At 43.2% G+C, this 14,559-nt stretch overlaps 1 protein-coding gene across 2 annotated transcripts in view; it reads left to right on the top strand.

Moving 5' to 3' along the window:
* Positions 1–14,559, top strand: part of Parva (parvin alpha) — a 144,203-nt gene that overhangs the window by 112,232 nt on the left and 17,412 nt on the right. For both annotated transcript variants that reach the window (XM_010615254.3, XM_010615253.3), the window contains 2 exons: positions 5,187–5,327; positions 11,771–11,886. In XM_010615254.3, coding sequence (XP_010613556.1) covers positions 5,187–5,327; positions 11,771–11,886 — 257 coding nt within the window. The remainder of the gene's footprint in view (positions 1–5,186; positions 5,328–11,770; positions 11,887–14,559) is intronic.

Below are 14,559 nucleotides of genomic sequence, written 5' to 3'. Positions count from 1 at the left end.
TTTTTTTTTTTTTTTTTTTTTTTTTTTTTTTGGACTGGGGATTGAACTCAGGACCTTATGCTTGCAAGGCAGGCAGCGGAACCACTGAGCTAAATCCCTGGCCCCATAACTTTTTAAATACTGTATCATTCTCTAAAAATCTCTCCAAAAGCATTTTCTTTTATGCAAACTTCAAAATCAACTAAATATTCACAAAATAATCCACCTGAAATTTTATAAATCATCCTATTTCAAAATCATGCCCAAATAGCCGGGGATTTGGCTCAGTGGTTCTGCTGCCTGCCTCTCAAGCACAAGGACCAGAGTTCAATCCCTGGTACCAAAGAAACAAACAAAAACAACAACAAAATCACACCCAATACTTGCACTATGTATGAAAACATTCAAAAAGCAGTTTTTTCCTGGAAGAATAAAATATCAACAATAAAAAATTTCAAAGAGCTAGTAATATTAGCCTAACAAAGAACAAAGGAGAAAAACTACGAATCTTAAATTATCTTGAAATCCTGGTAAGATGGAGTAAAGTTACTGTCTATAGAAATATTTGAGTGGGCCTGTCAAATTTTGAGGGTTAAATACCTTAAAATAAAGGAGTAGAAATAGCAGTACAGGTGTAACTAAACCTTTCTTTTAAAAAAAAATCACAATGAAATAAGTGATACAAGCTTGCAAAAGAGAGATAATAGTGTTTTATTTGCATACTCAAAAGAATGCTGTGGGCTGGGGATTTAGCTCAGTGGTTCCTGCGGCTGCTTCGCAAGTGCAAGGACCCGAGTCCAATCCCCTGTATCAAAAAAAAGCAAAAAGAATGCTGAAGTCACAAAAGAACTAATGAGGGGATTTTGTCAGATGAAAATATAAGAAGAAATATAAGAATGTAAGAGGAAAATCTACAAAGCAATAACTTTTATCAATAATAATCAATTAGCATTACACATGGGGAGTTTATTACAACTTTATTGCAAATAGAGGTAAGGTAGGATACAAGCTGGCAATATATATCTTTGGGAAAATGGATGAATATGTAATAAGCCCTATAATATGCAGTTTTTTTAAATGAGTTATGCCAGTATGTGTTGACCGAGAAATATACTCATGATATATATTTGTTTAGGGAAAAGCCAGTAGCAAAATATATATATATATATATACACATATATACATATATATATATAATATATATAATCTCTTTTTTATTAAAAGAGAAATACTGTGTTAATAAAGATTGCTTTGAGATATATTTTCTGTGCAATATATTAATACCAGTATCAATGTCTAAAATAAAATATCCAACAACAAAAAATTAAGCAAGAAAATAAACACAAAACAATGACTAAAGCAGTGCTACCTTTTCTAAAATCTCTGAAACATGAAAGAAATAAATCAAAGCCACAAAAACCTGTCTCCTAAATAAGCAATACCAGATGCTAAACAACAGAAAGATGTGTTTTAATTTTTGGAAGAATACATTACAATTATAATGTCATAGACAGTTAAAAATACTGGTGGAAACAGAAAAGCAGAGTGCTCTAGTAGGTAAGGTGTAAAATCTAATCAAGGAAAATCTCATTTTCCTCTGTGTGCACACTTCTGACACCAAATGTGAGAGGTTTCCACACCAGGTGATTCTCTGACCTCTGCAGGCACCCAGCTGGGTGTCCCTGCAATTTAATTCTGACACTGCCCTACATTAGTGCAGCCCCCACAGGTTAAGGGCACACTCCCTCAAGACTGCCCACTTCAGATGGCACTCAGAACTCTGGACCTCCTGTGCTTCAGACCAACGGGCTGTAAATCAGGGATCCCACTGCCCTCTTCCCTGGTTTGATAATTTGCTAGAATGGCTCATAGGCCTTAGGAAGGCACTTGAATCTACCAGTTTATTAGAAAGAATACAACTGAGCACCAGCCAATTGGAAGAGATGCATAGGACAAGGTATGGGGTGCCAGAGCCTCCAGCCCCTCTCGGGGTCCACTGATCTCTAGCATCATGATCCATTCACCAACCCAGAAGCTCCCTGAACCCCTTTAGTTAGAGGGGTTTTATTTTTAGAGTTTTTATGGAGGCGTCATGATTAACTCATTGGCCATTGGTGATTAATTCAACTTCCAGTCCCTACTCCCACCCCAGGGGTCAAAGAGGCAGGAGTGAGGCTGAAAGTACCAATGCTTTAAACACTGGTTGATTCCCCTGGTGGCCTATCATTCTTTTGTTTGTTTCATTGCTTTTTTTTTTTCATTAAGTTTATTGGTACATTTTAGGTATACAATACAGTTACATTCATCATTGGGATCTTGTACCTTTACATGACATATCTTGGTTACTTTTCCCCATTCCCCTGCCCTCCCTTCACCGACTCTGTTTCCATTTTTTCATTTTCTCATATTTTTTCTTTTCCCTTCTTTCCTTTCCTCTACCCCTCCTACTTCCCCTACCCCTTTAGATCCTTTCTTCCTATTACGCAATATCAGTTATACATTCTGATCCTTATTTACACTTTCAGTTTTTACACCAGAGAAACTATTTGGTATTTATACACGTGTCCTCTTTATCTCACTTAAGAGTATCACCTCAATGTGTGCCCAGTTAGCTACAAATGTCTCTAGTTTCTCGTTCTTTATGGCTGAGTAGTACTCCACTTTATAACAAAAACCACATCTTCTTTATCCAGTCTCCAGTTGATGGGAAATTGGGTTGTCACCCTATCACTCTTGAAAGAACTCTGGACAAGGAAACAAATGTTTATATCACTCAGCTACCTAAGAAATTGTGAGTTGTAGAAGCTCTGTACCAGGAAGGGAAGTAGGAGACCAAATGGATATAAGAAATATATATAAATATAATAAGAAGAAATTATAGCTCACCGATGTCCGTTTGTTTGTAACAGCATTCCACTACGTAATCTGGGCTGGTTTTGAACTTGGGATTCTCCCACCTCAGCTTCCTGAGTGCTGGGATTACAAGCATGTGCCACCAAATATGGTCAGGCCACCAATTTTTAAACAAAAATAAAATGGACAACAGTACAAGAAAAAGTTGTTGACCTAGAAAACACAGAAACCTATTCATTCTAAGCCCACTGCCAATGGATTATAAATATGAAAATTCATAGACAGTGATGTAATAAATACAGCATGGCCAGTGTGAGTAAGTGGGTCTCGTGCCACTTCTCTCCTCCCGCCTCCCCAGGCCACTCCCAAAGGCAGACAACAATCTATCCCAGCAGTTTTCCTCCAGCCAACAGAAGGTGTCAGAAGTTTTTCAGCCTAGCATTTTGGGCATCCTGTAACAGATTGTAGTTGCAATGTGCAATGAGAACCGTTTGCTTCTTAGGGACAGTTACATCACTCAAAAATAATGAAGAAAAATTTAAAAAAACTTTCCATACCTTTACTAGATAAGGATCCAGCCTAAAAAAAAAAAGCACACATGTTCTCTTCAAGGTTTACCATCCCAGAGGAAGACATTTAGATAGAACTTGGTTAAATCCCTGAACTTCAGAAATGAAGTATGGCCTGAAGCAATGGGGGAGAAGAGGCAGGTGTTATTTCGTGCCATCATACATGACAGGTGCCCCAGGTCATCCTACCAAGGCACTGAAAAGGGTTTGTAAGTCCAGAGAACCTGCAGAAGTTCTCCACTGGGTATCCTCGTTAGAGAGTCACCCATGGAGAAGTTGAATTCAGTAAGCTGCTGTGGTACCTGAAATAAATGATGTAAGCTCTAGGAGAACCGCTGACATAAAGTTTCATTTTTGAAATAGCAAAAATGCAAAGACACGACATTTTAAACACACTTCGGATTGTCCTATCGATGCTAGGTGAGTTGTGGAGTGTAGAGTAGGTAAAAGTACAAGCAGGTAACACTTTTCCCATTAAGGAGTCCAGAGTTATTTTGTGTTTTGTAATAGATTAAAATGCAAATTTAGATTAATAATTGATTAGATAGTGTTTTGCTTCCATTGAACCATTACCCAATGCTTTGTTTCCTGGCTTTCTCCTCCGCAGTTCAGGGGCTTGGACCCTTGTACATGCTAGGCAGGTCCTCTGCAAATGAACTACATCCCCAGCCCCAAGCCAGTAGGGTTGGTTTTTTTTGGGGGGTATTCCTTGCTTAGAATTTTTATTTTATGTGTTTTGAAGTTGCTCTTACAGTCTTCCTGAGGCATGGAAATGCTCGTCCCATGAAGAGTGATGGCCAGGTTCACACAGGTGGTGGCAGTAATAACTCACGTCTTCCACCTGGGTGGCAGCCTCTGTGGGATGCCACTTTTAAGATACAACCTGATTTTAGGGGTGTTAACGTGTGAGACATGTGCACCTAGGAACTGATGAAATATGGCACATCCAACGAACTACTTCCCGGGGAAGGTTAAAAAGAAAGTGCTTAAATCAGACACAGTAAATGTCATACTGTATACAAGGTGCCTCGAATAAGGACCTGAGTGACCGCTGGGAAGAAACAGAGAAGTCTGTCCGGCTGGGGCACCGAGGGGTCCTCAGAAAAGGTAGAATTTGAAAAAGGAAAAGGGCCCCAGAATGATGGAAGAAGAGTTCAAATACGCCAGAGAAGGTGAAACTCTCCACCCTGTGCTCCTGAAGGGTTAAGGCATAATTCAGAAGCTCTCGCACTGTTGGTGCCACCAGTCCCGCCGTCAAATGAGGAGCACTTTTCCTAATAATAGGTTCTCAGTGCAGTTCCACATCTGCAGATTCAACCAACAGTGGATCAAAAATATTCAACACTGGGCGGGGGATTTATCTCAGTGGTTTAGGCGCCTGCCTTGCAAGCTCAAGGACCCAACAGAAGTTACCTCTGTCCTGAACCCGTGCAGCAATTTTTTTGTTTTTTTTTTTTGTTTTGTTTTTTTGTCATTATTCCCTAACTGATCCAATGTGATAGTATAGGGTGTGGCGTTGACATCGTACTGATGATAAGTCATCTAGAGATGATTAAAGTGCACAGGAGGGTAAGCAGGTTCCTACCAAGCAGGGACTTGCGCATGAGTGGAGTTTGGTGTCTGCAGCGAGATCGTGGGACCAGTCTCGCAGGACTGCTGGTATGTTTGGTGAGTGCGTGAGTGCATGCGTGTGTGGAGAAGCCAGTGAATGGGTAAACCAGCGTGTGAATTAGGGCTGTGACCCAGAATAACAGCTACTATTTTTCTTCCCTTTGTTGCCCCCAGAGAAACTTGAAAGTGAGAAGCTAAATGTCGCTGAGGTCACCCAGTCAGAGATTGCTCAGAAGCAAAAACTGCAGACTGTCCTGGAGAAAATCAATGAAACCCTGAAACTTCCTCCCAGGAGCATCAAGTGGAATGTGGACTGTGAGTCATGCCAAGGAAAAGGGCGTCCTGCGTGGTACCGGGGTCCCTCCCACCTGGCTTCTTCAAGAAGCAGTCGCTCCGCTGGCAGGCCCCGGATGCAGACTCGTTTATCTTTCAGTGAGATGTACCCTTAGAAAAAGAATATGTCCAGCAACCTCTTAGGGGAGACAAGCAAAATGCCAAAATCTAGTGTTCTTTTGTGTAAAAGGCTTTTTGTAGAAACTTCCCATGAGATTTGGAAAGGAAGGAAACTCATGCTCATGGAGCCGCTTCTGAGACGCAGCACAGCCATGAGAAAGCTGCTGTCTCCAATACGTAGAGGTTTGGGGAAGCTGAGGTCCGTATGTTCAGGTCCAAAACCCACACCCTGCCATTCCCCCTTCATCTGCCGGAAGGAGCAAAGATAAGTGAGACCGCAGGCACTGGAACAGGATTTTTAAATTCCACTTTCACTGCAAGCCCAGCTCACGAATCTCAAAGTACAAGCCGTTAATTCTGCTGCTGCCTCGAGGGCTTGGTGTCTAGCATAGACCGAATATGTCCGTGTCAGAATCGACAGTAAATCAGAGGGTCAGTGAGAGGGTCGGTGAATCTCACAGTAACAATGTATTTCCAAAAGGGAGTCCTTCCTAAACATAAAAGTGTGAATGTTTACAGTACAGATGAAATGATTAGACTGCATTTTCCTCCAAATATTGGGGATTAGGTAGTATGATTTATTGTGTGTAGTTTATACACCTTAAAGTGGATACCTCCCCCGCCAAAAAAAAAAAAAAAAAAAAAAAAAAAAAAAAAAAAACTTTTCAAACTTGGGAAAGCAGAAGGAATCCTCACTTCTAAACTCAGTGACCCAGTAGCTTCTAGTGGCAAAGTTTCCTCCAGGTTTCTCACATCTGACATTGAAGCAGAGGCGACAAGTGCCTACTTCAGCGTAATTACACCTCTGCTGGCCCAGCACCGGGAACAGCACCAGCACGCTCTCTACCAAGCCCGAGGAGACACCGGAGGGGAGGGCGGGAGGCAGGGAGGCGGGGAGGCCGTGACTCCTGGAAGGGGCGCCTCCTTTCCCGTGCTGTAGCAATGCTGACAGCACTTGGGGCCGTGGAGGGTGGGAAACTGCATTTTGGAAATCCACAGTAGTCACGAGGGTCCGAATCCCTGGAAGGAAGAGCCCTGCTCAGCACTGCTGATCTCACTTCCCACTCCCTTGCATGTGGGTCCTCTCTGTACATCGCAAAAAGGCAGACACCCATGGCACCCAGTCTGGAAAGGCTGAAATGCAAAGATGAAACCTTTTAAAGCTACATCGAGAACACTGTCTTAACACAGCTCTGAATGACATCTTCGGTTCATGATTGCTTTATCTCATGTATAAACTATATCAGAAAAATAATTCCTCACTTTAGCACTCTATCCTAGCCTTTTTGTTTGCCCTGGTCACTTTAATGTGTATTTTGACTTAGTCAAGTGATATGCACCACTGTGTTTTGTCATTTTCTTTATTTTGTGATACGTATTTTCTGTCTCTGTAATTCTAATTTTTGATAACTATTTCTTTGGCGTGGGGTAGATACCTTATAGTTTACGTAAACCCTGGGTTGACAGTAATCATTTTAATAACATTCTCCATCCCATTGCGAATATCCGACAGCTGAATGTCCTAGCTTGTGTCTCTGCCCCCTCAAATTATTCCTCATAGATCTCTAGAACAGCGATGAATCACCAAGTGTGAGTTGGGGGGGGTAATTATCTCACCAGCCCTGTGATGCCTCCAGGTGTGACGAGAAGCTGGGCCTGGGTGCAGGAGACAGAGGTTTGCCCCGTAAGGAACGTGGCAGGTACAGCCCCGGGGGGAGTTCTGTCCAGCTCTCCTCTCTCAGTTATCGTGCTGGCTGTGATCTGGGGACACTGTGTCACTTTCTGCTCAAGACAAAGGTGGCAGGGATGAACTGTTAAGTTACCAAGGTCCTTGATTTAGGACTTTAGGGATTTTCATTTTTCTGTTTACAACAGTAATTTTTATTATTGAAAAATGCAGCTACAAAAAAATCCAAATTTTAATATTTGCCATGTGTTACGGTGTTTACTGGCTGCCTTGAGATCTTCTAAACACAACATATTTTTATCCCTTCAACCCTTTCTCAGCCATCCAGTGTAAGAATTTGTGTTATCCCCATTTTACAGATGGGAAAAATCAAGACACAGGGAAGGTGTGACATCATAAATGTCAGTTTTATGAGAGTTAGAGGGTCTTTGGTTTCTTCACTGCTGTCTCCCTGGAAAGTGGAAGAGATCCTGGCACATATTAAACACACAGTAATGTTTGCTAATGGAGTGTCACCATCCAGGCCACGTGGCTGATGAACCACAGAGCCAGGAATCGGACCCAGAAATCCCACAGCAGAGCCTGTGTGCTGAGCCTACACCTACAGCTAGGACAGGGCCTGGGAGCACTGTGGAGTCCTTCACTCCATGTGTGTACATGTGTAATAAGCAATCAAGTCATGCGAACACAGCAGTCCTCCCTGTTCCAAGGGCGATGGGCTCCACAACGCCCAGTGAATGCCTGGAACCAGGGATAGTACCCGATCTTATGCTGTTTTTTACCCATACATACCCAGTTTTCATGCCTTATCCATCTGAACTGAGAATTTATCACACACCCTGGCCACAAGTTTTGCAGGTTAAGGGCAGCAGCAAAAGTAACACTGGTTTCTTTGTCTTTTTCTCTATTTCATGGATAGAACATTGATTTTTATTATTGCTCTTAGCAATCCCAACCTACGATTTTTTTTTCTTATTGAGAACTTTCACCTTTTTGCTTACAGGAAGCACTCCTGACTCAGCCTCCAGATTTCTGAGATTTGAGGTGTGCATCGCCACACCTGGCTAAAGGAAGCACTTTAGACCTTTCTCTTTGGGATAGCTGATTGCCAGTATCACTATTCTTGTACTTTGGGGCCACTGTTAAGTAGAATAGCATCATGCTTCCAAGACAGTTGAGCTCATAACTGAGGTGGTTATCCAGTGATGAACAGATGAGTAGAATATACAGCATGGATACACTGGGCAAAGGGATGATTCCCATTTGGGGCAGGATAGCGGAGCCCAGCTCCCAGAACAGCATGTAATGTAAAACTTACACATTGTTATTCCTGGAATTTTCCACTAATATTTTTGGACATCACCTGATCTTGGGAAACTGAAACCACAGAAAGGAAAGCCATAGATAAGAGGGAGATTACACACACACACACACACACACACACACACAATTTTACAAAAACTGGACCAACTTGTGTAGTTGTTTGGAAAATGTATGCCTTCATAGGTCATTAAATATTTTATAGGTCACTTTTTTTTCTCATTACTAGAGATTGAACCCAGGGCGTTTGCTACCAGCCCTTTTTATTTTTTATTCTGCAACAAGGTCTTACTAAGTCACTAAGTTGCCAAGACTGTGCTCAAACTTGTGATCCTCCTGCTCAGCTTCCAAGAGTGCTGGGATTACAGCTGTGCACCACCACATCCAACTTATATGTCATATTAATATTAAATGACATTGTATGTCTTATCATAATTTCTGTGACTAATAAGATATTTAGATTTTCCTTTTTTTTTTTTTCCACTAATATCAATCCAGCCTGATGAGTTCTCTCTACTGATTGCCATATTCTTTTAGGATGAATGCCTGGGAGTTGTATTTTAGGGCCAAATGGTATGTACAATTTTCAGGTCATAATACCTATTGTCAAGTTGCTTCCAGAATAACACACTAATGTACATTTCCACTGCAGGACATGTTTAGATGATTATTTCTAACTCAGCCGCTCCTTTTACAGCTGTTTTCCAGCCCTGGAGTGACACTCTTGGCACAGAAGCCATAGTGCCTGGTTTGTACGGTGAAGCCAGGCCCTTGCTCTTAACACTACCCTTGTACCCTGCCCAGCACTGGGGGGATCTTCTTGAGCCCCCACGAGAGGCAGCAGTGATGAGGGTGCCGAACACAGGACATGTGTTACAGTCACTTGTAATTGAAAAGACAGCATGGCCTTAAAGAAAATTTTGAAATTGGATAACACCCTTAAATGATCTTTCCACGCTAGCATAATGGTTTTCATTTTTAAAACAGGCTTTCCCAAGCATTGGCAAGCTATACCTGTTTGTGTTGTGTATATGTATATATACACCCACATATATATTATTTCTGCGTGCTCGTCTCCTTAAATGTACATTCTTACCTTGTTTCTGTTCAGTTTCCCTTTAATATTACATTGTTGGTATCCATAGCAACATTTTCTTAAAGATTTTCAGTGCACGTAACTATCCCATCCTGTGAATATCCCATAACTTGGGAAAGCAGTGATTATTAAACCGTGCTTGCTGGATGTGGTGGCCCATGTGTGTACCCCAGCACTTTGAGAGGTTGAGACAGGAAGACTGACTGCAAGTTCAAGCCCAGCCTGGGCAATTTAAAAAAAAAAATTGCTGAGGCTGCAGCTCAGCACAAAAGCCTTGGGCTCAAAACAAACATGAAATAAATCGTGCTTAGTCCAACAGAGATTTGCAAGGTGAAAGTCAGGCATCCCTGGGGAGCAGCAGCCGTAGCAGGCTGCAGTTAGGACTCAAGGACTGCCCGTGTCCTGTACTTTTTTCATGAGTTCTGTCGATCAGCTTTTAAAACACAGGGTTTCTCTGCTTGAAGAAAAAAAGTTTGAAAACCACTGATTTAAACCATTCTCTTGCTACTAAATTTAAGTGTTTTCCAGGGTTATGTTTTTGATAGTTAATATACTAGTTAACATCTTTGTCCAGTGTGTGTGTGTGTGTGTGTGTGTGTGTGTGTGTGTGTGTTAACAAATGTGCCTACAGCCTCCAGGACAGGCCTGAAAATGGCATGACAGTTCTGAGCACAACAACAAACTGGTTTTTGCCTCTGTCCCTCAGTGACCCTGCCACGTCAGTGAGTCCATCCCAGCCAGGAGCCTTTTGGAGTGTTTTGTTTTATGTGGTACTGGGGGTTGGATCCAAGGCTTAGTGTGTGCTAGGCACATAATCCACCATGGAGCTACATCCCTGGTCAGGATCCTGTTTTTGAGGCTACAACTACAGGTAACATGTGGTTGATGGTGCCCTGAGCTGAAACTTGTAGAAGGCTGGGCATCCAGAGTTATCACCCACTGTTCGGTGGTAGTGTTGAGCTCCTGATCAACAGCAAGACATCTCTGAAATAGCTGTGATAACAAACTCTAATGAATGTCAAAGAAGTGTCTGAATCATTTCCTTTCTTAGTGATTTCTCAAAGATTCGGCTAAAGCAAATGGACCCCTGGGCCCCTGGGAAGGCAAAATGATACCTGACAACTATGGGCCCTGTGAGTGCTGAGTCCTCAGAATGGGTGTTCTGGCTTCCTCCCTTGAATGTCCCCTGTCATGAGTAGTCATGATGCTGGTAGAACCAGGAAGGCAGATCTTCCCTTTTGTGAAAAAGGAAGGGGAGAAAAACTGACATGTTTTAATTGCCTAGGTGCCAGGTACTTTCACATGAGTTTATATATTTTTACATATATATTTGATGTAAAAATATACAAATATATACAATATAAAATGATATATATGAGTATGTATGAATGAGATCGGCCATTCCTTAGCACCTGCTCTGTCCCAGGAACTCTTCCTTCATTACCTTTGGAAATCCTTAGAACCTGTGTGTCCTTAATAGGCACTATTGTCCCCTCAAGTGGCTCGCCCTACCCAAGGCCAAGTAGCCAGTGAATAAATGGAAGAGTTCTAAAGCCAGGTGGCTCATAAATAAATGGGGCAGTTATGAAGTCAGAATTCAAGCTCCATTCTTCCTACACCATATGCACCTCATCAGGTCAGTGATTTTCTCATCTACCGAGAAAACCACAGCTCAGTGTGGCCCAGCCTTCTCTAGCAGAAACATTCAGCACAGGGCTCAGCAGCTGTGGAGGCCTGTGGGTCTGAACATCCCCTCCCAAGGCATTCAAGGGACCTTAAAGCCCCACACAAAGGAAAGGGCTCTGTGTTCCTGAGTTACTGTCCAATATTAAGGATCTGCTTTGTGACCGGTCTTGGGCGGGGAGAGTGGTGACAATCCAGAGTCTCCAGTCAGTGGAAGGAGAGAGGGTGCAGAGCAGGCTTGATCATAACCATAATAACCAGGCTATTCGAATGCCAGGTCCTGGTGGGAACTTGGAATTAAAGTAGAAGAGCCCCCTGGAAATCCAGCAATAATAGGGCCCAAGAAGCACTCCGTGAGACTTAGCTAAGAAGTGGAGGGTCCTAGGAGGAGGTTCATGGTGACATTTAGGGTAGAATAAAGGATCTCTGGGTATGGTATTGCTCCACTGTAAGCATCTCTTTATATTGCCTAGGACCTAGCAGAAGATGCTCTAATTTTAAAATCCCCTTCCCTTTCAGCTGTTCATGCCAAAAGCCTGGTGGCCATCTTGCATCTGCTGGTTGCTCTGTCTCAGTATTTCCGGGCACCAGTCCGACTCCCAGACCATGTTTCCATCCAAGTGGTTGTGGTCCAGGTAAGATGGATACTGCTACTACCATCTGCACCTTCAAGGTTCCTGTGGCAGTTAAGACACTTGGGTTAGATTGTTGGGAGGATAGCTGAGCGGGTGCTGAGTGTGCTTGACGCGCTGCGTGTCGAGAGGCATGTGAACAAGCTTGCGGATGAATGCTGACTTGTCCCTGACAAGTGTGCAATGGATGAAAAAGTGTGTGCTTGTGCGCCATATGACTTTGTGTGAGGTGTGTGCGTGAGGATTCTGTGTTTTTGTTGGAAGACTGTTAGTGTAGAGCTGAGGCGGTGTTGTATGTTTGTGAGGTGTGGGTGGTGGGGTCATGAGGAAAGTTGTGTGCGTATGTGTATGTGTGCACATGCATTTGTATACAAGAGTGTGCAGGGCACCCTGTAAGCCATGGAGAATCAATTTGGGGGATTAACAAATGATGCACTGGTATCGGGGAGATAGCGACATGCACATATAAGAGAGCATGCATGCAGCAAGTATGTGTGTGTGTGTGTGTGTGTGTGTGAGAGAGAGAGAGAGAGAGAGACCCTCAACTGACCATGCCTGGACTGGAGGCGCTACTGCTTCTCACCTCCCGGCAAATCACAGCTGGGACCTCAAGTCATCATTTCCAGATTGTTGGATGGAATTTCCATTCACATAGGGCTGTGTAATTTCCACAACGAGGGCGTGCTCTCTCCCCATGACTATCTCACTCTGCTCCTAACCCCATTAAATACTCAAATGCAATTTCATTTTCCAGCTTTATGCCCATTGAGCAAAAGGTCACCATTTTGTTTGCTTGTTTCTGTGCTTTTCCAAATAAACATGCAGCAAGGGAGAGCTCCAATACCAGCAGTTCCCTGGTTCTCCAGGGCTGTCCAGGGTTCTGGAATAGAGGAGATGGCAGCTCTGCCTCCCCTGGGTTAGGGAAGGCCCTGAGGGCTCATAAACTTTGCCTGACCTGGCCAGGCCACTTTCCAGGCCAAAGGGACTTAGAGCTAGCTTTCAGGGATCAGATGGTAACAGAGTGGGAGGACACAGCCTGCATCAGTCATGCCCTAGTGAAAAGGACTTCTTTTCTGTCTGGGTGCTTAACTCTGCTAAGCACCGAGGGGGTATAAGAGGAAGAAGATACCTTGGCCCAGCCTGCCAGGAGACAAGATTACAAATAGGAAGCAGAGGGGTCAGTGGGCAGATAACCCAAAGCAACAGAGCTCAGAATCCAAGTGTGGTGGCTGGCGGGTTCGAACTGTCCCTTACCTGTCCCTTCACCAGGTGGGCATGGTGCTCTGCTTTACAGATGCTGTGGAGATGCCTCCAACCCAGTATCCTGAGACAGGCATCTTCCTAAAGAACCCAGACTGGGGCTAGGGATTTAGCTCAGTAGTGCCGGCATCTACCTCACAAGTGCAAGGTCCCAAGTTCGAGCGCAGTACCCAAAAAAAAAAGAGAGAGAGAACCCAGACTGTCCCGATTTTGTTAGTCTCACCAGCCAATCATATATGAATTGGCATAGTTATGTTTTTTTAAAACTATCGTGGAGGAGGGAAGGATGAATAGGTACAGCACTAGGATTTTTAGGTCCGTGAGACTACTGTGTACAAGGCTGCACAGTATAGTATACTGGACAGATAGCTCTGTCCAAAGCCACAGAATGTGCACCACCGAGAGTGAACCCTAACACAAACCACAGGCTTCGAGTGGCAGTGATGTGTCGATGCAGGTTCCTCAGTGAAAGGTGTACCACTTTCTTCCAGTTTCCTCGGGTCCAGGAGCTGCTATTAAAAAGTAGTCTATTTAAAAAAATATATGATTCCTGGGGCAGTCTGTGAAAGAATACTTTTAGTTATCATTAACATTGAAAGACGTATTGTTTTCGTGAGTAAACACTGTCATTATTTTCATGCTTAGGCCTCCCATGGCCCGTGGAGAAAAATGCTTTTATGCAAACTAGCCTTTTATAGCTTCTCTTCGGTGACAGCCCATTGTGATTCTTTGTCCATTAATTTATCTTGGGTTTTCTTTTTTACCAGCTCTAATAAACAGCCGTCTAACAGACATACTGAACTATGCCTATTGGAATTCTAGAGACAAAAATTTTAAAAATGGATCAAAGATGCAAGCAGGGAGATTGTGGGGAGGTCACCGCCAAGCCCACTTCCCCTGCCTTATTTGAAGCTCAATTACAGGCCATCACGAGGCTGTTGTCGGCTTAATTTCTCCTGTAGGCAGTTTTGTTAGCATAAGGACATGGGGAACAGGGACACTACGTAAACTGGCATCAGTGAGTGTGTGTTAGGCTTTGCAGGGTGTTTTGCTTTATCAGATGAACGGGCCCAGAAGCAGGACTCAGAACGGGCAGGAAGTCACGAGGGAACTGTAGAAAGAACTCCCTGGGGCACAAACAGTGATGCAGGCGAGTCAGCGTGCTCTGTACAGAGTGGTTGAACCCCAATTTCTTTTCCATTCCACATATGAGCATTTAATTCTGCATGAACTTGAAGATGAGGATTTTTGTGTGTGCTTGGCCTCATGAGACAAGGATTCTGTTAACCCCATGTGTAAAATTCAACATGTTTTAAAACCAAATGTGGACAAAGCCCAGACTTATTTTCACCTGGTACCCTTGAAATATCTTTCTCCTTTTGTTTCCTTTTTTTTTTTTTTTTTTTTTTTTTTTTT

Source organism: Fukomys damarensis, unplaced genomic scaffold (assembly GCF_012274545.1).
Source record: "Fukomys damarensis isolate Sample0158 unplaced genomic scaffold, DMR_v1.0_HiC HiC_scaffold_16, whole genome shotgun sequence".
NCBI lineage: Eukaryota > Metazoa > Chordata > Mammalia > Rodentia > Bathyergidae > Fukomys > Fukomys damarensis.
Note: the sequence above shows the minus strand (reverse complement) of the source record. Positions and strands in the feature narration are given on the sequence as shown.